The 26,309-nt window shown below is 40.7% G+C and overlaps 2 protein-coding genes across 2 annotated transcripts in view; both read right to left on the bottom strand.

Annotated features, from left to right (window-relative positions):
• Positions 1–1,916, bottom strand: part of cnksr2a (connector enhancer of kinase suppressor of Ras 2a) — a gene marked incomplete at its 5' end in the record, with an annotated part of 40,063 nt that extends 38,147 nt beyond the window's left edge. Inside the window, 1 exon segment of the mRNA XM_079754599.1 lies at positions 1,853–1,916. Within this exon segment, the coding sequence (XP_079610725.1) occupies positions 1,853–1,916 (64 nt within the window).
• A 10,362-nt stretch (positions 1,917–12,278) lies between these two features.
• On the bottom strand, positions 12,279–18,695 carry LOC307088768 (uncharacterized protein; the record flags this gene model as incomplete). Its single annotated transcript, XM_079754754.1, has 3 exons — positions 12,279–12,540; positions 14,167–14,284; positions 16,202–18,695. 3 exons carry the CDS (start codon positions 18,693–18,695, stop codon positions 12,279–12,281), a joined length of 2,874 nt encoding a protein of 957 aa, XP_079610880.1.
• Between the last annotated feature and the right edge of the window lie 7,614 nt (positions 18,696–26,309).

The raw sequence follows: 26,309 nt of genomic DNA, 5'->3' as shown, positions 1-26,309 counted from the left end.
CATGAACCAAATACCATTGCAAGGTGTGTGTGTGTGTGCATGTATGCATGTGTAAGTAACTGCCCAAGTGGAGCCTTCTGTTCCGAACATGCACATGCAACGTGTGTGTGTGTGCGTGTGTTTGGGTGTGTGCATGACTCTCTCAGCTGTTCTGCACAGACGGTCTGAGTTGAACCGCTCACCAGCCGCCCAAAAACACACACACACACACACACACACAAACACACACAGACAGACACACACACCCACCCACGTCACTTCCCAGTTCCAGAACTGTTTATTAAACACATATTAAGGGGTCTATGTTTGAAAGTGAAGAACACGGATCCCTCTGCACTGAGCTGCTCATCAGCCTGGCTGACGCCGGCAGACCCCAGGATGGATGGTTGGCTGTCTCGGGTAGCCTTGACAGGCTTTATGGGATGTTTTGCTGTTTGTTTTATGGCCACTTTAGGTTTTGAGGCGGTCATGGCGGTGGTGGCCTGTGCGTGTGTGTGATGTCAATTAACTTTGGCTTTAACTAACATGGCTGACACTTCTTTGTGACGGTGAAGGCAAGGCTGTGAGGTAAAATCCCTGTTTTATGTTAAATGTTAAATGCCATCCGAATTACCTCAAAATCTCCCGCTATTTACAGTCTGGTGTCTTTGTTATTGTGACCCTGGCATTCTACTTTTATTTTGATCATATTATATGTGATATTATATAATATAGTTTGCGTATACATATACACATAATCATATACACATAATCATCCCCAAATTTCCATCTTGTTTTATTATTTTTATTTCATCAACATCATGATGATCCTGATAAGGATCATTCTTTGTTGTTGGAATTTAGTGAATATAACTGTCGACAAAAACGGCATTTCAATGGCAACAACGACGGTTCATCGCTGTATTTTGATGCAGTGGAGTAAAGAAAGCTAATTGTAGCACACACGCACACACGCGCACACACATACGCACACAAACCCAAAAGGTTGCTTGTCAAAATACAGATTTAATATTTGTGTGTGTGCTGCTCTTGGGCTCATTGTAAAACACTTAGCTACGCGAGAATCAAACAGTCTGTCAGAGGGGCCCCCACTTAGGGCTGGGCGGGGGGCTAGTCGTCAAATGTCTTGCTATGTTGCTAACGTCACATAATCACTTTCACACCCACCCACACCCAAGTTCTGTTCATTACGTAAACGTAATGTGTGACTTTAGAATCAGGTGTTTTTCTTTCTCTTGTGCTGAAGCAGATCCCAGTGGGAACACACGGTGACCACCAGGCGTTGAGCTGACAGCTGGTCGGAGCCCCGCATAGATAACCCACTCATCCATTCACACACACAAAGACCAGCAATTTACCATCAAGTTATTCTCGTCTATTGGATAAAAGCAGAGACCATCAATGCAATACTGCATTGAAGCCGGTTAATTGAAAGGTGTTGTTTTTTGTTAGCTGAAATCGAGGTGTTTCTCATATAGGGCTAAAGGGAATCCCCCGTACTCTGAGGTGCACGGTGCTGCCCTGGAGCGAGCGCTAGGGAACAGGTTTGAATGCTGCAACATGGAAAACGATTTACTGCAAAAAAAATACTTAAGACATAAAACACTTGAACAATACGCGCGCACGCAGACACACACACACAGCCAAACAGATGATGCAATGTTATTGATGTATCCATGCATGTACACTGTACTTGTTTGTGTGTGTGTGAGAGAGAGAGAGAGAGAGAGAGAGAGAGAGAGAGAGAGAGAGAGAGAGAGAGAGAGAGAGAGAGAGAGAGAGAGAGAGAGAGAGAGAGAGAGAGAGAGAGAGAGAGAGAGAGTGCGTGTGTACTGTCCTCTGTCCAGCCTACCTTTCATCCAGTCCACCACCTGGCTCGTGCTCCATTTGCTCACCGGCTCCATCACGAGCGCCATCGAGAAAACTTTGCGAGGTCTGCCCTCAATCTGCGAGGCGTCCGAACTCAACAGATCAATCCGGGGTGACTCGGGGTCGTGTTACTGGTACTGTCCGTCCAGTGCAAGTCCACTTCCTATCGCCCCGTAACCGGAGTCTCGTCTTGTCCTACCCCCCCAACCCCACCCCCCCCCACCCCCCGCACCCCACGTTAGCGCAGAGCCGTTACAGCCGCGAGCAGCAGAGCGCGGGACAGCCCGGGCGCGCGTGTCGTGGAATTCGGTACATTCCTCAGCCCTAGCCAGGCTGACATGTGTCGCCTCCGTGGAGCCTCTGCTGCTACTGCTGCTGCTCTCGCTCGCGCTCTCTTACTCTCTCCCCCCCCCCCCCCCCACCCACCCACTCCCTCCCTCCTCCAATCTCTCTCTCTCTCTCTCTCTCTCTCTCTGTTGTGCGAAACCTCCCCTTCTCTCCACGCGACAGCCCGGTGATTCCGCGAGGTGCATGCAGGACGGTGGCACTGATGACGCTCTCGCAAAGGATGGAAAAGTCACCACCGAGAGGACCACTTCAGCATCCCCGGTGTCATTTCTCTCTCTCGCGCTCTCTCTCTAACCCCCCCCCCCCCCCCCTCCCCCCCAACTAGCAAGGAGCGAGAGTGAGAGTGTGAGGTACGATTAAATCGAGCACGCGCCCCGTGGGTGGTACTCCGCGGGAGCGTGTTTCCCCTCGTGAGTAGAAGGCGGAATAAAAAAGCATTCCCTGTTGACGGGCCATCGGGTCATTCGTGTACGTAGGTGTTTGCGCATATAGGCATTTGTGTGTGTGTGTGTGTGTGTGTGTGTGTGTGTGTGTGTGTGTGTGTGTGTGTGTGTGTGTGTGTGTGTGTGTGTGTGTGTGTGCGTGCGTGCGTGCGTGCGTGTGTGTGTGTGCCGGCTCTAGCCCTTTGGTAGCCTTGGGCGAGATTGAGGTTTGTGCCCCCCGTTCCCATAGCGAGTGGTGCCCTGTTAATTGATATTACCATACAAAACATCACTGAAGACACGTATTAACTGATTTACCTTTATTTTGCGTAGCAGTTTTTTCTCCCACTTAGCTCTACTATACTACATTGCAATTAAACAATGTGCGATGCATGGACAAACAGAAAGTTTCAGAAAATGTTATTTTCAATTATTTTAAATAACTTATTGCACACTCAAATTCTGGTTCAAAGTATAAATGAACTCCATAAAGTGTAAAGGTGCTCATGTGAGGAATCTGAAAAAAGGTAAATATGGCTAAATATGGTCTTCCTCCATAAATGGATTCATTTCGACAATCAATGTAAGTCGAGGTTGATCAATGCAGAAGCCGAGCACTTTGCTAACGTTTTAGCAAAGTGCAGCACCCACACACACACACACACATTGGAAAATGATTGACAAAAATCATAAATTGAATCTAATAATAGTAAACGTGTGGATGAGGGGGCGCCCAAGGATGATAATGTAGGATGATAACCATGTTTTATTTCACTTGTTCTAATTCTGTGATTGGTGGAAATTATGTTGTGCTCTTGTATTGTCTTGCACTTTAGCATAAAAAAAGTAATAAAAATTAAGGGCGCCACTAGAGGGAGCCCCCAACACCTTGAGTGAGTGAGTGAGTGAGTGAGTGAGTGATAAGGTGCCAATCGTATTGGCAATGGTCCAGACCACTGAGCACAATACATATCACGATACAACGTCAACATAACCTTTAAAACCTGTTGTTTTTACGTGTGAATTATTTCAAAAGTTCAGTCGGCCTCAAAAAAATAGGGTCAATAAAATAAACTTGACACATTTGCTCAATCCTTAATGATTGAGTTAATGCTTTGACATACTTAAAACTAATTACATTGAAAACAATAGCCAATAATATGTACAAATAGTTAAAATATGCGCAAGTAGTTAAGTAGTATAAAGTAATCATTTGCATAACTGCATATAACGCTCACAGAGCAACAGGCGACCTTCATTATACTCGTCTGAAACAAAAGGAAGCATGTCTCTGAAATAGAACGCTCTTAGTCTAACCACAGTCTTTGCAAAGAAAGCCTCATTATATGGGATGTGAACCATAACCTGATTTGAATGAGACCAAATCAGTAACTTGCATGCCTTTAGCTTTGTGCAGATTAGAACAAGCCAATTTGTACTTGCATGTAGAAGCCGCGGGTAATAATTAAAAATACCTCCATATAACACCTGAGGCCACCGCCGCATGTCATCCACCCACTCGGTGGAGTTCAATAACCTCGGGTGGCGAAGTACAATCCCTCCATCCAAACTTTTGACATGTTTTTTGTCTCTACCCACGTTAGCCTCTCCATCTTAATTCGCCGGGTATTTCAATGTAGCTATGTAGCCGTAGCTAGCCGACCGGAAGTTTCAACACAAAGCGGAAGACAATAACATTTAAAAAGGGGCGTGGCAGAATAAGCCGAATAGCAATCGCCGGCCTGTGTGACGTGTGTGTGTGTGTGTGAGTGAGTGAGTGAGTGAGTGAGTGAGTGAGTGAGTGAGTGAGTGTGTGAGTGTGTGAGTGAGTGAGTGAGTGAGTGAGTGTGTGAGTGGAGTGTGAGTGGCTGTGTCTCAATTCAGGGGACGCATCCTTCGAAGGGTGCATTCGAAGGGCGATTGCGTCACTGCTACGCGTCAAGGCTGTCCCATTTCGAAGGCTCTGTCACGTACGTGTCACGTACCCGGTACAAATTTGGCACCCGGTACAAATTTGGTGTGACAGCTCCTTCAAATGCGGCCGACAAATGCAGCCATCTTTTCTCGGATTTGAAGGATCCACCAGATAGATCCTTCACGGCCCAACGTATCCCAAGATTCATTGCGCGTTGGATTTTTTCAGAAATAGCGTCAGCGAGGGCGGTTGCAGCAAATTACATATTCAATGACAAAACAATGTAAAAACATTTTTTTATATTAAAATAAAGTTGGGACTATTTTAAATTTGTAACTTTATTGTCAAAGTTCAATTTCATTAAAACGAGCCATATCGTTAAACTAATTAACGTTATATTTTATATAATTATTATATAACCGAATCAGAATCAGAATCAGAAAACTTTATTGATCCCCGGGGGGAAATTGTTTCGTTCCAGGTGCTCCGTGCAAATATAAATTACAAGCATAGAAGATAAGATTATAAAAAATAGAAAATTATAAATAAAATACAATAAGAAAAAGTAAGAATAAAGTAAGAAGTGGACATCTAAGTGAAAGTGGACATCTCTTAGTGGGTTATATAAAACGGCTCCATGTTTCTCCTCCGCCGTACGGTTTGAACCGCAGCTGTCAGGGTTGCTAGGTGACAGGAGCGGCGCGTCATCACGCTAGGTAAAGGGTGTTAACGGCTTGTTACGCAAAATGGAAATGCTTCGTAGGGCAGACCGTCTCATTTAAAAACGTTTGGTCGGCCATCGGTCTGGCCTTCACGGTCTACGAAGGCCACACCTTCATAGACCGCGTTCTTCGAAGGATGCGTCCCCTGAATTGAGACACAGACAGTGAGTGTTTGAGTGTAAGGTATAAGGTGCCAATCTTATTGGCAATGGTCCAGACCACTGAGCACAATACATATCACGATACAACATCAACCAAACCTTTAAAACCTGTTTTTTTTACGTGTGAATTGTTTCAAAAGTTCAGTCGGCCTGTATTTAATCTATATTTTCAATTACATAAGAAATCATTTACATCCAGTGTAAACTTGGATACCTTAGATATAAGCATTTTTACAAATCATTGAACATTCATTCAAATCTAAAAACAAAAAACAAATTCGTAGTAATGATTATGCTGCCGCACTGTGCGGTGAAATTTTTTAATAATAATAATACAATTAAAAAAAAAAAAGTGTGCTAGTGGTGGCACGCGCGCGTGTGTGTGTGGGTGTGTGTTCGGGTGTGTGTGTGTGTGAGTGAGTGTGAGTGTGAGTGAGTAAGTGTGAGTGAGTGAGTGAGTGTGTGAGTGAGTGAGTGAGTGAGTGTGTGAGAGTAAGGTATAAGGTGCCAATTGTATTGGTAATGGTCCAGACCATTGAGCACAATACATATCACGATACAACATCAACAAAACCTTTAAAACCTGTTGTGTTTACGTGTGAATTATTTCAAAAGTTCAGTCGGCCTCTATTTAATCTATATTTTCAATTACATAAGAAATCATTTACATCCAGTGTAAACTTGGATACCTTAGATATAAGCATTTTTACAAATCATTGAACATTCATTCAAATGTCAATTTACAAGACACAAGTTGACCCCTATAAGTAATAATAATTATGAGATAAAAAACTCTCATTAATTCCCCATATAGCATCGGAAACAATATAATCCAACTTTATTTGGCCCTGTGTTGGTCACTGAAGGATCTTGGATCCTGTGTGCAGCATTCAGTTGCTGTTGTTGCTGATACATGTCATAGTTAATTTAGTCTGGATTAAGTTATTCACATAATAGATTTAACCCATAACTGAATTGTGCAACCCTAATCCTGCAACTGTATGTCCTAATGTTAAAGATGAATCCTATCCTTACCGATTTGTTTAAAAATATTTTTTAGAAAGGCCTAATACAAAAATGACAGTTCCTTTGCAAGAAGCACTTTGCCTGCCTTTAATCTACTTTATTACACTTTTGTTTCTATATTTTTGGTTATTTTGCCTAACATTAGATATGTATTGTATATTCCTTTCATTCATCTTAAATATGGATATTAATGTACTTAGTAGGACTACTGTCGATTGTGGAACTGAATCTTTCTTTCTACAAGCCTTTTTGATTTCTTTGCGAGTTCTCAAATGCATTTAGGTCGAACAAAATCCCTTTTGTTCTCATTCTCACGGATCGTGAGCGTGAGAAGGAGTTCCCCTTTGTGTTCGGACTACTCCCTTTTGCTTCCTCATTTACCACACAGAAACTTTCCCACCTTTCACAAACTTTCACTATAATCCCCAAAATGATTGTTTGGTTATTGTGATAGGAGCTGGACGCTGTGATCAGGTAGAATAATTTACACAATGTTGTTTTCACGTTGCTTACAAGTTTTTGAGTTCTATGTAAGGGTTAATTTACATAAACCTGGAACTGGAATTATCACCAACAGTGCACTTCAGTCATTTACTAATCTAATGATGAATTATTTAGCCGGCATTTACTCCAAACAATTGCTCACTCGATGCCATAGCGATGTTGAGGGTGGCAGCTAAGCTGCTGTAAATTGTTCGATTTTTGTCGTAAACTAGGTTCCGCTTGGTAGGAAATGGACACATATACTAAAGGGCACTGTCACCAAATTTGTTGGAATGAAGTTAATCTATCGAATTGTGAATGATTTGTTGGAATGAAGTTAATCTATCTCTCTCTCAGACACACACGCACGCACGCACGCAGCCTTCTTACGTGTCCCTGTCTTCAAGCGCAAGTTCAATTCTTGAACTTCTGTTGGGGTCACCGTTGCAGAGACATGCAATGCCACACTTCACATTGGCTCTTGCACAGGAGCAACCTTGGGCACAAGGTGCCCAAGGTTGTAGCGGCAGTATTTTCTGTGTTTGAGTTCAGAAGGTTTTGCCTCTTTCAGCATCATGGTTGCCACCAATTTGCCATTGACAAGTTGTCTCCCAAAATCAGTGGCATCTGGGTAGGTTGGCTGAACCATGTGTGCCCGCTTACACACGGCTAACTGATGCAGGGCTCGGCGAAGGTGTAATAGGAAGGCATCCTCAGTTAGTGGAAGGCAACGCATGTCTCCTTTGAGGCTCACAAAAAGATGGGCTTGCAGCGCATCTAGATAACCACCAAAGTCACTCCTGTCATAGAGTGACACCATGTATCGCGCGCTGCTGTTATAACCTCTTCCTGAACATCCAGGCTTTCCTCAGGGTCACCATACCTGCACAGCGGCAGAAGGTCTGTCAGGTGTTTAATAGCAGTTGTGTAGGCCCGCCTTTTTCCTCTTCTGTACAGTACACTGTGTTACATCCGGTAAGTATGTAGTTGCTGAGGAGAAGGGATGTAAGATCTGAAGCTGCGACATCATACTTCCCCACCAGAGCTTCTGTGATGGCATGAACAGGTAGGAAAATATCCATCGTCTTCACCCACATTTCCTGCAGCCCATCAATGTGTGTGATGTAGTACATGTACATCATGATCACATCTGTCGCAACCACTACAGCTCGTTTGTGGTGCAGAAGAGTATGCAATGTGAGCAAACATCCTGGTATCTGCCTCCTCATGTTTCTCACAGGAAAGTTCTGGAAGCTGAACCTGACAATCCGCTGACAAGAGGACAGTGCGACCAGGATCACAAAAGATTCCACCAAGAATAGGTGTGCATCCTGCAGGGAGTGACTTTTTCTGAGTTGCCCATGCTTCCCCCATGTAGTTCAACAGATTAGCTTTATAGAACGCCTTACCTGGGAGAGCTGTGTGCGTGTGTGTTCTTAACTGCATGTGTGCGTATCGTGGAGCCGTTAAACGTCTTACCTGTGCGTGTGTGTGTGTGCGCGTGTGTGTCAGCGTGTGTGTGCGCTTCCGTGTATGTGTCGCTGCCTTTTTGTTGACGTGCGGTGTGTGCTTGTGTGTGTGTGTGTGTGTGCGTTTCCGTGTATGCTCGTGCGCATGTGCGTGCTTGCGTGTGTGTTCGTACCTGCGCGTCTGCCGATGGCGGAGCCGTTAAACGTCTTACCTGTGCGTGTTTATGTGTGCGCTTCCGTATATCTGTTGCTGCCTTTGTGTTGATGTGCGGTGTGTGCGAGTGCTTGTGTGTGTGTGTGTGTGTAGAGTGTCCTTATGTGTGTGCGTTTACGTGTATGTTCGTGCGCATGTGCGGGCTTGCGGTGTATATTTGTGTTCGCGCTTGGCACATGCGCACTTCAATAACTTGAGTAACTGGTGCGACAGGCCTGCTATTATAGTAGTAAGATAGGCCGACTTTGAAACTGATTTTATGTGACTGTCAAAATGTAAATCTGAAGCCTTCTGTTTTATCTATCTTAAACTATCTTGGTTTTGTCCTCATTTAGTTGAAGGAAAATTTGGCACATCCAGTCTTTGACTTGCTCAATGCAATGGCACAGCAGATCTATAGGCCGATAGTCATCTGGTGATATATTATTTTGCATGATTTGCCCTAGTGGGAGCCTGTAGATGTTGAATAACGGGGGTCCTAAGATCGAACCTTGCGGGACTCCACATGTCACCTTGGTTTGTTCTGATAAAAAGTTGCCAATGGAAACAAAATAGATCCTATGTTGTAGGTAGGACCTAAACCAACTCAAGACTGTGCCTGAAATCCTCACCTCAGTTTTCTAACCTGTCCAAAAGTATTGTATGGTCCACAGAGTGGAATGAAGCACTGAGGTCTAGAAGCATTATTATTGAGTTTGTGTTAAGACAGATTTCATTTACAATTTTAATAAGGGCGGTCTTGGTGCTGTGAAGAGGTTGAAATCCTTATTGGAAGATTTCATTGCAGCCAGTTGAAGCCAGGAAGTGAAGTTGCTGGAGGACAACTTTCTCAATGCTTTAACTTATGAAAGGTAGATTTGTTATTGGTCTGTAGCTGTTAATAATAGAGGCATCTAGGCTCCGCTTTTTAATATAATATATATAAACTATAACATCAATACTAAGGTTCTTTCCTTAACTTCCCTCCCGTTCCATCCTCCCTCTCTCCCTCACAGTAACGACCTCGTTCTTACTTGACATCATCATTACTTTTTTAATTTTAAGTTTGATTAAATTCGATGATGTGATGTGCTAGCAATATAAACCATTTTTCTAATGTGCACACACACACACACACACACACACACACACACACACACGCACAAGCGCGCACGCTGCCTGTGCATTGACAAAGCCACAGAACATTTATGCTTAGTACATGAGCTAAAATAAAACAACCCTAAAAATATTTATGCATAAAATTATCTTACATTTATGTAGAACTTTAATTTGAAATATTCTTAGAAGATCTTAAAGAACATGAACCAGAGAACGATGTATAGTCAACACCAGCTTGACTAATACATCATGAACCAAATCTCCTTAAAACTGGCGCAAGTTTGAGTGAAATGTCTGATGGCCCTCCCTCACCCCTAATTACTATTGGACAGGTGCCCATCTCCCACCCCTTAATGTTAACTGCTAGTTATTGGGTCGAATTGAAACATCAACAAAATTTGGTGGTGGTTGAGAGCACTTGTCAATCAAATTACCAATCTAGCTAGGGGCACCATTGATTGGCCAAACCTGTTGTTCCCACGTCCACACGTCCCAATTGCTTCAGCTTTTATTTTGTAGCGAGTAACGAAGATGCAAAGGGCAAATGTATTGAAGTAAAAGTATACATTTGATTGAGGAAAAGTAGCTGAGTAAAAGTGAAAGTTGCTAGAAATGTAAATACTTAAGTGAAGAACAAATCCCGAAATAACGACGAAAAACCCAACGACGTACAGTGACAAAGTATTTCTACTTTGTGATATAGAAAAAAATATCTTCTGTGAACAAGAATTTTATTTATAATACAATTAATATTGAAGAAAACAGCAGTTTCAGATTCATCTTCTAAATAAGGTTAATATTGAACATGCAAAGAATTTCGTACTACAAATTATCTCCTAGTTTGGTGAGTGCTGCATGCAGCGCTCAACTATTGTTCTTCATAAGTTTTATTCTTTCTTTCTTTCTTATTTTCTACAAACTTTGGGACCAGTCTCCTTCCTCAATTTTCACCTGGAGAATCGCATGCTTCTTTTCAGAGTTTTTAAATATTTCATACTTTTTAAGATATTCTACTTTGAATACTATCTTTTTTACCATGGGAGTCAATGGGAGGACGGCGGAACCGTTTAAGATATAACTAAATCAAATTACAACCATTTATCTTAGTTCAAACCATTTAACAAATTGACACACTTTTATCTTCAATAATGTCCAAACGGAATTTCGATATCATTTAAACTTTATTCAGAATCACAGTTATTGTTTCATACCGGCTTTGTTTTCAGTTTGTCTCATTGATTTACGTTGACGCTGGAGCGTGAGGATGTTCAGCAGTGTTGCCAGATTTGGCGTTTTTGGAGGACGTTCAGGCGGTGTTGCCAGATTGGGCGGTTTTTCCCACTCAATTGCGCAACTTTTAATTACACACCGACTAGCTATTCTCTTAAAGACACACACACACACGTATGCACACACACACACACACACACACACACACACACACACACACACACACACACCAGCAGTGCAGGGCAATACATTTGACCTTTCAGATTCTTCAGTTCAATTAATTTTAAATTTCTGCATTTTTAGCAATGCTTTGCGCTTTTCATTCAGCTGTCACTTTATTTGTTTCCAACCATTTACATCTTCTTAAATGGTGTGCATGTTTACATTGTTTACTCCATTTGGCTTTTGAACTTTTGTTCAAATCCCTTCAATTGATTTAAGCCATTAAACGTTTCTTCATGTCTTCATCTATGTGGCTTTATTAAAAAAATAATATTTTCAATCTCACTTTATACTACAGCACTTACCGCATTTTCTGCAGAAAATGCATTTTCTAGTTATTAATCGTCCATCATAAAACTTGATTCTTATACAAACCATTTGATTAATATAAACTTTTATCAATGGTGCTATATACATGGCTGCCCTCTAGGGGGCACTACACAGCAATGTGCACGGGCGAAGTCAGGTTTAGAAATACAACCTTTTACAGATGGTTAAGTTGCAGTCTTTGATTTGTGTTTTGGAAATTACGATAGTTTCCTCTTTTAAGTAAGGCCTTGATACAATAATAAGCTATAGAGTTACGCAAAAAAACAAGTGACAACGTTGTTTGGTACACAGACACAAGTGTCACGGACAGGCTTTGCACACCAGATCTGTAACATATCTTGGTGGAATGCATAATGCTTGGAGAACTTCACTCTTGTTATAGTGATGCCGGTCTACATACCTTTGCATGGTAAGCACTTGAGCTAATTAACTCATCTATTGGGAACAACAGAACTCCCACCCTGAAGGAGCCTTCATTGTCGAAGACAAACCTCAGGTCAGTTCACCCCAGATTTCATCAGAAGTAGAAATGCCCAACCGCACACATTGGAACACATAAGACAATGTTTACACAAATGTCGGCAATGCATACAAATACAAATCAACACCAGAGGTACCCATTAACCAGATTAAGAAGGTGTTTTATAATACACCAAAAACAAACAAAGCTGGCAAGGGGAACTGTTTCACTTTCCCTCCAAATACAGACCTCGGATGTCTCTAGTATAATCCCCCCCCCCCCTCCATCCCCACAGCATTTGTAAGCCTTTTACTGGTCTGGTCCCTCTCCGGGGGGTCCGTCCTCCACGGTGAGCCGTAGATGCTCTCCCATTGGGTGCTCCTGGGTCTCCAGGGCCTGCCGGAGCTTCTCCCAGAACAGGCCTGGGTGTGCGTCTGCGCGGGACCAGCTCAGGTAGGTTTGTCTCTTCAGGAGCCTCCTCATGCGGTAGTACGGAGACAGCTGCTGCATGGGAATGTCCTCCAGGAACACCAGGATCAGCACGTCCTTCTGCTCGTCAAACAGACGGAAGCTGGGAAATGGAAACGGGGAGAGTTGTTTTTTCATGTATGTGAGCTGTTAAACCTTCAGGGGAAGGCTGGCCTGGGCTCATGCCCCTATGAAGACCTCATTGTGCCTCTGGGCACCCACTCTCACCCAGCACCGCACCAACCATACCTAGCATCCACATGGTTGTATTGGTCCTTGAGTAGAAATACTTTCTGTAAAGTATTTAGTACTTGACTTGATTATATTTTTTGACACATTTTCAACTTGCTAAATTGTCAATGCATAGATGTAGCCAATCATTGATCAACCAGTCAGTTATGAGAAAATAACCACGTGGCGATGTGGTGATTTGATCGTTTACCTGTGGTTCTTTTAGATTACATACGTGTTTGAGACAATTGGGTGCCCTGCTCCAACAGGTTAAATGCAGGACTCTTTTCACAGACAGCACAGGCACCATGGGCAGTCAATCAGACACATTGCGGGAAAATAAGTTACAGCATTATTGTTTTGGCCACTTGTCCTTATGCACTGTATTATTGCCATACCGTATTTTTCCTTATCCAAACTAACTGGGTTGGCTGGTTGCAAACTTCTGGCTGAGGCCACGTTTATACATAGCAGTGTATTTAGGGAAACAAATATCCCCCCCCCCCCCCCCCCCCCCCCCCCCGTTTTCAAAAATAACATTGTGCACACAACATCGTTTTGAAAAAAGTTGTCATTTACATCCACCCGCATAAATACGCCGTCGAGCGCCATTATAACTATGCCAAACCTATGAGTGGCAGTGTAGGGAGAAGGATAAAGCCATGCAAGCCAATCAGAATCCTCTGAACAAACAAAGAATAACACGAGGGACTTCCTGTTCCTTTCAAAACAACAGTTTATTTTTCACAATTTACCGGCTCTCTATACTTCTATACTTACTTTCTATACTTCTATACTTTCAACATAAAGTGTACATATTTATAATTTGAAATTCGTCCCAGCCTTTACACCACAGATACTAGAGGGTCTATAGTATAGAACCACGTTTTCTGATTACAGTTTAATGTAACAGTAAGCTGACAACATCGCTAGTTAACACGGCAACTGCAAATTAACCACACGGAGATAACCATGGCAACCAGTCAAACAAATTTTCTTTTTGCGATTATTCTGCGCGCCATCCGCCGTGTTGATAAACAAATAATCCCCCTATATGGTGGAAGGTTCGTTCGTGTGGACAGACAGCGGGTGCCCACATGACGTTAAGCATTTTCCGCTGCATAATGTGACGTTTGAGAACCTAAAACGCTGTTTCTCCCAGTTGGCACAACAACACATAACCAGCGTTATCAGAAATCTCCACTTTGGCCAGAGTTTTTAGAAATAATAGTTTTTTGTGATATAAACTGGGATTTCGTGTAAATAAGAGGCCAAACCACGTGGAAATATCTGCGTTTTCCCTTCGTTTCAACTGGGCCTTAGTGGTTAGAGTGTTATAGCATGTCTGTAAATGTGTCATTTAGGCTTTGGTCCATTGCACTCTACAGTTTGAGGGAGGATGTATGAGGGTCATACAATAATCCGAAGAAGTACACATGTGAAGCTGAATTAATGATCAACTATATTCTGGTCATGCATGTAAACTCTGGGTTCATACCTGGCAACCTGGATCTCTCTGGAGCACCATTCACTCTCCAGGTAATCACCACTGACCACACAGATGGTTTTCCGGCTGCCATAGATGGCGTCTGTTATGTTTTCCATGATTGGTTTACCTGAAAAGCATTGGTCAGTGAAAATACATGAAAATTATATGCGAGTAAAACAACAAACAACTGTAGCTTTGTTACGTCACAGCGCTACAGATTGTAGGGCTAACATCAATAATAATTTATAAGGCAACCGGAAAAAAATTCTCAATTGCGACAATTCCGACCACTAAGAATGCAGTTCTTCTGAAACGTTCTTGTGCTGTCACTCTCACAGAGCTATAAATCCTCTGAATTAGTAGGCCACGATCGCATGGCCCCAAAATACATTAATTATATCAATTTAAATAATTTAGATTAGTCCTTATTCTAAACTCTGTTTAGAATATATATATAGCTTTTCCAGCCACGTGGGTCCATTCTCACACTAGCCAAACTGATCTTAGTTGCCTAAGACCAGTTGGCTATTCAGTCATCTCAGGTCCAGCAGTCCGACTGTTATAGCAGAGCTTCTTGGGTGAGACGGCACAGAGCCTGGGCCAGAAACCAACTATCTCCGCCCATCACAGTGGTGATGGGCGAAGGTACGCCATGCTTCCTCTTTCGTTATGTTATGAAATTCTACCGAGTTTGTGTTGGTCACTCGCCTACAGATCCCCACCTCATGAAACAAATCCTCTGAATTAGTAGGCCACGCCATTAGTTAGCCACCTTTGAACCATTCATTAGCTTAGATGCTAACGCAGTCGTACATCTGTTCTGTTTCACACTTTACTTCTGAGGCCAACAACACTGATTTAAAATGATAAAATATTAATTGTGGTAAGCAGATATAATAAAACCAGATTGCATTCATGTTATGAGGGAGTTGTAAGTGATGTTCATCTCTGAGAGTTTTCCTGTCGCTAGTTTCATTTGAGTCCCGTCCTCTGTGTTTTAGCTTGTCAGTTGTTATGCCAAGTGCCCATCATGCGGGCGCCTCTGTACGATGCCATTCCATGGTGTGAATCTCAAACACAACATGTTTTGGACAGCCGTTTCCATTTATTTGATATTATAAGTATTAAGTATTTCTTTGACATTTTTTACAGTCCGAATACTAAACTCTTAAACATTTTCTTGCTTTGAAATTGAGTTGAAGATTGACCTATATGATTGTTTTTCATGATAACAAGGCAAAATGCGCTATTTAAATTATTTATCTATACAACTCATAATATTCTGTGCATCAAAGCTTGTTTTTTTGATTCAAAGAATATTATTAAGAAACTTACCATCGCTTATAGCATTCTAGTTTTATATTGCATATATGTATGTTCTTGCCAAATTATCTGTGTATTGGTCCCAAGTTTAAGAGACGGACAAACAACATTGATTCACAAAATAGAAAACCTACCAACAAACTAAGCAAATGCAGAAACCATTGCTGTGAATAAAAACAAAACATGGAAAGACTGTATTGTGCGTCTTCTTTTGAAACTGCTCCTGCAATGAACTATACCATGCAACGACTTTTCTTTTGCCTTCAATGTGTTTGTCTTTCAATCTGCAAAGCAATTATAAAAGATAAAGCAAGAGCAGCCTTGCAATGAATACAAATGGTTCAATTTGTATGTGTGCAATACATACACCATGTCAGAAAGGCTCAAACTCAATTTAATAGTATGTCCGTTGTGCGGATCAAACTAAATCTGTTGCAATTTAATGCCCTGTTTAGCGGCACATTGGATTTTTTATATTTGACATGGAGAAGAGTTGAGTGTGAGTAAGCAGGATATAATCTGTGGGCATTAAACAGGATTCAAAGCCAATATTTATTGATTCAAAGCCAAGATTTAAAAAAAAAGATAAGAAAAAATGCCCCTACCATGTTCATGAGCATATCTAATAGTATATCCGCTGGCATGTACGATATATGAAATAGTGTAGGCTAGCATGCATGCTAATGGAGGTGCAGAGGATGTTCAGGGTAGGGCTCCTCACCTGGCTGGAAGTCTCGGTGGTGCAGACACAGTCTCCAGCCCTGCTCGTCCTCCAGCTTGGGCAGCAGCTCCCCCAGCACCCAGCCCTCGTCGTTTGTGTTGTAGGAGATGAAGGCGTCGTATTGATGAGCACGCTTGTCCTTGTGCTTTGAGTTGTAGAGGAACGCCAGCATGAGGTAGTACGCGTAGACCAGATGCCATTGCAGGAAATGATGGGTGAAGGACACTGCCATGGTCATGATGACCGCGCATGCCGTAGAAATATAACAGATGAAGCCCATGTCTACTGTACAAGAACGAACGTCAATCTCCAACAATTTTCTACCTTTAAGCTTTGGAGGGTAGTTGCATTCAAAGTTGTACGCATCAGATACTTGTGTTTGCTTGTTTGTGATTACCCATTGGAGGAACCACGCGTTGTCACAGTTACAGGTGAAGCTATTTCCCTTCATATCCAGGTATTTAAGTGCTGACAGAGACAGCATCACTGGCTCTCTAATCACCGAAAAGTCATTCTTCCTCACCTGCAAGAACTCCAGCTCCGTGAGGTTAGCATGGAGCAGAAAATCTAGAGACCTCAGGTTTGTGTTTGAAAAGTAAAGACCTTTGAGTTTTTGAATCGGGCAAAGTAAATTGTCCGGAATGTCTATTAAATTATTGTCAGACAAATGAAGCCGATTCAAATTTGGAGTATAGTTGAAGGTGAGTGGGTGCAGGGATGTAAGCCTGTTACCCTTGATATTGAGTACCGACAGATTTGTCAGGCCTTGCAGAAGGTTTTGAGGGTAGTTGGAACTATGAGATCTGTGTTGATGTTCAGCTGACATGAGCAATGTATCCAGGTTGGAAAGCTCAGCAAATGGTGGATAATCAATAGGCTCTCCCGATTCATATATAATTTGATTTCTCATCAAATTCAATGTCTTTAAAGCTTTCAAGTCACCAAAAACCCCGTTTGTAATTTTAGTTATTTTATTTGATTCAAGAGTAAGATATGTAAGACTGGACAGTCCAAAAAAAGTCCCATTTTTAAGTTGTTCTAGTTTATTCCCCCGTAATGACAGATTCTGGAGGGAAGACAGAGCTTTAAATTCTCCATAATCTAGAAAAGTGAGTTGATTGTTAAACAAAGTAAGAGCTTCGAGATTTGGCATGTTTCTTTTGAAGGTGCTGTTTAATTGACTTATGCTGCTGTTTTGCAACCTTAAGTCCTTTAAATTGACCAAATCTTTGAAAACACATTCGTTGAGAGCCAAAAGAGGATTATTGTATAGATTGAGAAATCTAAGACGGGTCATGTTGGCAAAATCATCACAGTCAAGACCATTGATGTTATTGGAACTGAGATCCAGTGTTGAGATTCCAGTGTTCCTTATGGCATAGGGGACCGATGTGAGACAGTTAGACTTTATGATTAAAACGTTAAGCTGCCTAAGAGATTGAAGCGAATTGTAAGAAATGTCAGTTATCTCATTCATCCCCAAATCCAGCTCTTCCAGATTACTACACAAGTGCAGCATGTCTGATGTTATAACTGGGATACTGTTATTTCGGACTTTAAGAGAGGTCATTGATGGGATTTCGCAGGATATATTGATGAGAACCGAAAGGTTGTCATTCACATGGTTTAACTTCAGAATCACCAGTGAGGAGTTAAATGTCTCTAGAACTTCCTGCATTCCATGTAATGAGGAGTGAACCCCACTGATATCTAGTGTAGACACACCACTAAGGTACGATTTGTCATTCACCTTCCAGATGATACCATTCTTTATATCATCCTCAAGGTTCAACTTTGTGAGGTTGGGAAAGATATCTGCAGTGAGACTAAAGACCATAAGCTCATTCTGAGACAAATCAAGTGCAACAAGTTCTGTAGACTTATTTGATAGCTCCCATGAATGAAAAGAGGTAATGTTGTTTGCTTGAATGAACAGGGTTTGTAAATGTGGTGTATGTTGTAAGATGTTTGCTAAGTTGCGCAGTTTGTTATGGCCTATGTCCAAAAACCTAAGTTTGCTCAGCGACTTGAAAGAGGCCGGTGCTATTGTTTGGATCTGATTGAAAGTCAGCTTCAACTCTGTCAGATTGACTAAGCCATCAAACATACCCTCCTCTAGCTTACAAAGCTTATTGTTGTTTAAAATCAACACCTCTAGAGAGATTTGAACAACAAAAGTGCCAGATTCAATCTTGGAGATCAAGTTGTCTCTCAAGTCTAAGAGCAACAGATTTGGTAAATTTTCCAAAGCTGTTTTATGTAGTTTAGAAATGTTGTTTCCAGATAGGTCTATAATTGTGACTCTTGCTGGAATGTCCTCTGGAAATACTTTGAAACTGTTCTTCTGACAGATGGCCTGTGTGTTCTGTGTGACCCAGCAGTTCTTCAGCACGTAGCCAGTAGTGGGACAAATATAACTGTTCAAAAATAAATAAAATATTCCAAATGAACAGAAACAAATTCCCCTCAACGGCATAGCAATTTCCGTTTTCATTCCAGCACACAAACAAGGTGTTGATGTTGGTAATTTCCAAGACAATGGATCTCCAGTCCCACCAAGGGGATCTTTGGTTCCGTTTGTTAATTTCGTTCAGTCCGAGGGATCCGTCAGGTTAAAACCGCCAATCCCAAAAACTGTCAAACAGACACACAGAGATACACGGAAACTGGTCATTACAATCTGCTATCAAAATACTGGAATTGAAGCGTAGCATCCGCACGCTATGGGTTTGAGTTTCCATGAAAATGTATATATATATAGGCTTATATATAGGCCTACATGATGTAAACATCCTCATTTGAACATGATGACATGGTAAGACCTCTTTTGTAGGAATTTAATTAATTTGAGTCATAGCCATAGGCCTACATAATACATTTTTTAAACCATAATAACGAAATAATATAAAAAAGGAAAGGGGAAACCAGTTGTTTCAGGCAAAGCAGTGTTGGCCTTAAGCAAATTTTAACCTGAGGAGGTGATGTACCTGTTGCTCTGGTAGGGTCGCTTACATTTATTTTTAGTCTGTTGGTAGGCCTGCTTTACATTTATATTGGCCAAGTAGTCCTAGTAATTATTTATAAATTAGAGATTTATAGAGTAGAGTCGCTACTTCTGTAACGACATTCTGCATGTATGTCACTCAGATATCTTGTTATTACGAACAATGGCTTTCTCTATTGTGTTATTGTATGTCATCTTTATCATTCTCACTATTAACCATCTGTGCCACTTTTCTGAGTATGTTGCTCCACTCTTATCTGTTAGCCCTGATGATAACACAAACTAACATAAAAGGGAAAAATAAACATGCTTGCAATGGTAATATGTTAATTTCCTTTTTGCAGAGCATGTACTTGTAAAGATCATCTATTTGAGTTTTAGCTATATTGTAGTGAAAGAAGTGGGTAAGATTAAGTTGAATACTTACTTTACATATTTCTACAATTTGAAAAATAATAATAATATCCAAATTCCACAAAAACATACTTGTCGAAGTGGTCTCCTTCCCGATGGGTATGGCAAATCAAAATAATGCGTTATTGATAAAAGCTGGTTGGAAATTGCTTTTTGTGTGTAGTCTAATGGGTTATAAATGACGAAGCAAAAAGAAGTAGTCAAATGAAGGAAGAAATGGAGAATCATCTAAAGGGAATTGAGACTAACTCAGTTCCCTGAGTTATATACCACTCTTTTTTTCAAGAGGAAATGCAAGAACACAAAATGTTGCCATTGACAAGTGCAGGTGAGAGGTGTCAGAGGCACGACAAACGACAAAGACACATGGTGGACAAAAACACAGAATAACCAGCAGGAGCCCACAGAGTCAATAAGTCCAAAACAGAGGTGCTGACACACAAGAGCCATCAGGGTCCCATCTTCAAGCTTCATGTTCCATGCCCACTTGCTACCCAGGTAGCCCAAGCAAAACCCATGCAGGTCCCACTTGTTGGCTTGGAGCTATTGCTGACTAGGAATGGGCATGATTAATCGACGATCGACTGATTGATTATTAAGAATTTCGTCAATGACGTAAATTTTTCATCTTTAAAACTAATGCTAAAAAATATTTTTTTAGAACATTTTGTTTTTATAATATTTTTTTTACAATTACCATTCGTAGTGTTGTTCAGCAGAGAAATAGTCTTAGCAACCGGACACACTGGTATTTATAAGTTACCGGACTACTTGCGGCGTGTTAAGACAGACATGAATCAGGCAAAAAATCCACTTCCCTTGACAGCAGTCCAATTCGGTTTGCATAAAAGTACAAATGGACCAATTACGAAATACTGCAACTGCTGATGCCACCTCTGAAAGCTAAAAAGTAGACGCACCCACCCCAAATCAATCGGAATAAGAGTATACATGTCGATTATAGTGGGCTACGCCACCTCTTCTATTCCGCATGGAATTCTATTCCGATCAGAGAATGGTATTCAGATTAGCCGCATTTACATGGACACTTCTGTTCTGATCCGATTAGATTTATAATCAGAATAGATCTATTCCTATCATGCAATCCGAATGTAGGCTACTGTATATATGGCCTTTACAAAAGTGGTAAGCATACGTCTGTATGTCTCTCGCGCATTCTCGTGTATTCCGATTGAGGCGTAGGCTATATGTGATCATTTTCTATTCCGATTGAGGTGTTCTTCCACTTCTAATCAGACCAGAAGTGTCCATGTAAACGTGGAAGAATTATCGATAAATTTTCATTGCATTTTGAAAATACAATTTTAATATAAATGGTTAATCGATTAATTGATCATTAATTCTCCTGACGATCGACTAAGACCATTTAATCGAATGCCCACCCTATTGCTGACCCCGTTTTTGTTTTGATGTTTAAGAGAAAATATCACCTAAAACACCTTTCTTTTAGGTCATATTAAGATATGTTAAGATATGTGAATGTGTAACCGGTGTATTGATAGTTATGTTATATTACACCAATAATCATTTTATTCCTTTAAATTATTATTTTCCCTTTATGTATAAATGTATGTTTATTAATGTTGAAGTTATAAAAAATGGTCAAAACATAAAACAAACGTACATAATAATATTTTGAGTTTGTGGTTGTTAGTTGCTGACTAAAGGCTTAGTGGGTAAACATACTTTTATATTCAGTTCGGCCGTCTTTGTTTGATTTGGCGCCTTTTGTGTCCCCTTGTTTAGGGTGCTCGTGAGACGGACAGCAATCACAGCACTGACGTATATATTAATGTGTTCCCACACAGGTATGTGAGCTTTCTTTTTATGTGTTTTTATGTTTTATTTATTTCGGTGTATAGTTGTTTAATTTCATTTGTTTCGTAGGCATGTTAATTCTGATGTTGTAATGTAAAATGTTCGCGAGTCGGAGAGTTGCCCTGCTGGAGAGAGTGCTCGTGAGACGGACAGCAATCACAGCACTGACGTATATATTAATGTGTTCCCACACAGGACCCACACAGAATAAAAGCTCATGTGGCAAATCAGCAGTTGCCTCCCGACTCATTGACACAACGCAGAATTAGCCGATGCAACTTAAGGCTGTCTACAAATGGATGAAGATAAAAGCCGACTAGTTCCTATTTTACCTTTTTGTCTAGTATTTGACTTTGCTTCAGCTAAACTCGGGTTTGTTTGTAACTTAACTTACAAGGGGATTTAATAGGAGAATATGTCTTCAAATCGCTGTAGCATCAACCCGAATTATCATAGGACATTAACCCTTTAGACCTTTAAGATCAACTGGGATCAGTCAGGTAGTTGTTTCCAGAGTCAAAACAAAAAACAGGAAAGAAATATTTGGCTAGTATGCAACACATAGCTGGAATAAACTACCTGAAGATCTCAGACATGTTAAGGCCCTGACTACATTTAAATCAAGATTAATAACGTTTACGTTCACCTTGCTTTCAGATTTTTTAAATACTGTAAAATGCTACCATGTCAGCTAGGCATGCATGTAACATTTATGGTAGGAAACATCTTGAGCCTGCTCGATAAAGTAAGCAAACATATATCTTATCATCTCTAATGACTTATGTAACCCCGTTAACTAATTAACTAATTATCACCGTCAATTATTTTATCTCGCATTAACGCAGCTTTTATTATTTATTTTCTTATTGTAAAAGTCTGTTGCTCACTTCCTTTTATTTTGTAAAAGTCCATTGAGAGCGAGCCTAGTATGTTGCTTACTGCTGCGCATGACTGCTGCGGCACTCACAGGAAAGAGGAAACAGTCAGGAAAGAATTGACGGATAAACAAACATGGAGAAGGGTACGGAACATGATGTTAAAAGTGTTTGCACAACAGATGTTATGGCCATTTCGTTCATATGGCAGTACATTTACAATAAAAGTGTGCTATACACATTTTGAATTCATTATTGTATTTTGCGTTTAACAATGCGATTAATCGTGATGTATCAACTTATGTGATTAACACGATTACAACTTTTAATCGTTGCCCAGCCCTTGTAGTTATGTTACTAAATGCAGATATTGGGAAATATATAGAATAGAAGTTATAGCTACTCATCTTGCCTAGCCTAAATGTTAATCGCTCCTGCTTCAAAACATCCATTAGCATGCCATCCGATTCATCCTCCGTCTTTGGAAAATCATTCAACGTTAAACAGGTCTACTTATATTTCAGAAGATGCCATTTGCATGACGCGTGTATAAGGTTGTGTAGAGAGCAGAATCAGAAGGTAGCCTGTACTTAACCTGAGTTAACACACAATCATAAGTTATGGTAGGTTAAGTTACCTATAACCCCAAGTCTAATCCTGCATGAAATCCATGTGGTCAATTGACATGGGGCCATTATCAAACCTGTGGACAATCGGGCCCGTTTTTCAGCCCATTTACTACCCATATGGGCCCCACATACAAATGTTGGTCTGGAACTGTTAAGAATGTTCAGCAAAGGTTTCAAATCCGCATTGTGTTGACTGGCCACTTCAGAAATATGGTTATTCAAATCCTCTTCTGAATGCATCATCGATGTACTTATTTCCCCAAAAAGTATAACCACAGTATCATGCGTTGCACAATTGTATAATCGTGCAACGCAATATATATTTTTATATATGAAACCAGGATTTAATACAATAACATCATTCTTGAGGGTTAGACACATTAATCAAAATTGACGTTTTATTCGTGAATATTAAACATGAGTCTCCTCAATAATGACATAATACCATAAAAAAAAAAACTAACTTACAATAAGGGAATATTCATTTACCACATGTCAAATGACCATATACCAAACATCAGGACCACTAAATAAAAAAACTAATAAAATAATTATTTTAATAACATGAATATGGCTAAAGAAATTGGGTTACAAGGGACAAAGATACAAAAGATGAAGATCTTTGTTGCTACCTTGTGGTCTTGGACGAGTTAAACATCACTCAGCCATTATGCCTAGGCGGGATGATGAAAATGGATTATTGACTGGCATATGACGACAACAAAGAGTCAACAATTTGAACAGTTGCATGATCATTGATAATTGAAATGTATTATTTTGTTTTATTTATTGAATACGATTGCGCTTTCAGATACTTTGTTGTGTGTGTGTGTGTGTGTGTGTGTGGGGGGGGGGGGGGGGTGGGGTTGTTAAAGGTGAATTCTCTAAAGGGAACTGACACTATATATTTGTTTTATATATGAAACCAGGATTTAATACCATGACATCATTCTTGAGGGTTAGACACATTAATCAAAATTATTCTAGTTTTATTTATGAATGTTAAACATAAGGCCACTCCATAATGACATAATGCCATGAATAAAAAACTAAACTAACTTACAATAAGGGAAAATTCATTTACCACATGTCAATTAACCATATACCAAATAGGAGACAGAAACAACATCAGGACTACTAAATTCGAAAAACAGAATTATTTTAATATTATGAATATGACTAAAGAAATCGAGTAACAAGGGACAAAGGTACAAAAGATGAAGATCTTTGTTGCTACCTTGTGGGTTTGGATGAGTTAAACATCACTAAGCAATAATGCCGAGGGCACCAAAATGTTTTTGAAAGACACACCCATTTATTGTACCAACAACTCTAGCTCCACCAAAACGCTTCCATGCAAAACAATACACCTTATTCTTACTTTTGGGCTACAGTAACCAATCCCGCTGCACTTTTTCTCCATTGGACATTAAACGAAAACAGTATGATTTGGAAAAACACCTTTTACTCTTGTCTGATCTTGGATATGGCCCAACAGGACATTTCTGTGGGCCATTCTAAACCATACACTGCCTAAATGAGTCCCCATTCTAGTGTGGTGGTGGCCAGATGGATCTTCTGAGGAAGGCCTTGTCTCAGCCCTCTCCTCTTCACCTCTCTGTCCCACATCCTCTTCCCCTTCTCTTCACCTCTCTGTTCCACATTCACTTCCCCTCCTCTTCACCTCTCTGTCCCACATTCTCTTCCCCTCATCTTCACCTCTCTGTTCCACATTCACTTCCCCTCCTCTTCACCTCTCTGTCCCACATTCTCTTCACCTCTGTCCCACATTCTCTTCCCCTCATCTTCACCTCTGTCCCACATTCTCTTCCCCTCATCTTCACCTCTCTGTTCCACATTATCCTCCAATTCCTCCTCAGTGGTGAGTGACTTTCCGTCTTTGTCTGCACTATTTTATCCCCAAAAAGGACACCGTGAATAGGTTGGTCAACAGAACTTTCAAATTTCGCTTTGTGTCGTCTAACTAATAGAACTCGTACCTGTCATCACTGATCTCATCTCTACTTGATGCCATCGTCGACCACCTGTCTCTTTCACTCCTTGCCTGTGTTCTTCTCACTAAGACATATTGTCACAAACATTATGCAATAGCTTTTCCATATTAGTTTCTCCATATTAATAATATTATGAAATACATCTGTTGGTACCAAGTGGCTCCCCCTACACTTCCACCTAATGTAAGACCCATGGGCGTAATTTCCACTGGGGATGGGGGGGGGGACATGTCCCCTCCTCTTTTAAAAATCCTGTTTGTGTCCCCCCCCACTTTTTGAACCGCATAAATCGTAAAAAAACATATATATATATTTTTACTGTTTGGCCAGCCGTCAGATTCTGTCTGAGAATGGGAATTGAGCTGCTGATTGTAAGGCCCTGATATATAAAAAAATAAAAAATTGCCACGGACGAGTAGCGGACACGGACAGCCTGCCTACGGGGTTCTATAGTAGGCTACATTTTGGCATCTGTGGACTCGGGAGTCTCGTGAAAGTCTTTATGAAAATGAAACGCCAACAGCAGTGCAATTTAATGTATTTCTTTGGAGAGGGGATGAAAAGAAATAAAGGACATGTGGGTTGGTTGATTAGTGGTTGTAAAACAGCATGCTCTGTGTGTGTGTGTGTGTGTGTGTGTGTGTGTGTGTGTGTGTGTGTGTGTGTGTGTGTGTGTGTGTGTGCCTCTGTCTCTCCCCCAATGTCTCTCTCTGTTTGGCTGTCTCTCTCTCTTTCTTTCTTTTTATCTCGTTCTTTTTGCCTGTCATTGTGGCAGGAGCAGACATTTACACTCTTATCTTCACCAAACAAAAAAGGAAGCTTTTTGTTATTAAAGCCATGAATCCTGGAAAAACTTATTCAAAACTTTGGAAATACCTCTCTCTTATGTGTTTATATTTGAAATTTGAACTCAGGAAATGTATTTGTTTCAATGCCCAGGTGGCAGTGTGTACAGACACGTTCCTCTCTTGGTTTCCACAGTTTTAAAAAGTGGTCTTTCTAGTCTTTCTATTTCCAGTTCATGTTCGCTGATTCTGTATTTTGTTAACATTTGTTTTTCTTTTAGATGTTTTTGTTTTAAGATACTCGGCCAATTGTGTCTCTGTTCAGGGCCTGATAATGTTAGATCAGCTTTAAAGGAGGAAAATGATTGTATCAGTAGCTTTTGTTCACTGACCTCTGTCCATACGATGAATGAATAAAGAAATGTTCTTTATATTAAAAGTTTGATTCATTTTGATTATGCATATTTATTCTGGCAGAATTTAGCATGATGACCAACTTAATTATTTCCCGGATTTTGTATTGGTTATCGTAGTCCCTAAATGTATG

The sequence above is a fragment of the Pollachius pollachius genome (assembly GCF_949987615.1).
Source record: "Pollachius pollachius genome assembly, chromosome: 17".
Classification (NCBI taxonomy): domain Eukaryota; kingdom Metazoa; phylum Chordata; class Actinopteri; order Gadiformes; family Gadidae; genus Pollachius; species Pollachius pollachius.
This window is presented reverse-complemented; position numbering and strand designations above follow the sequence as displayed.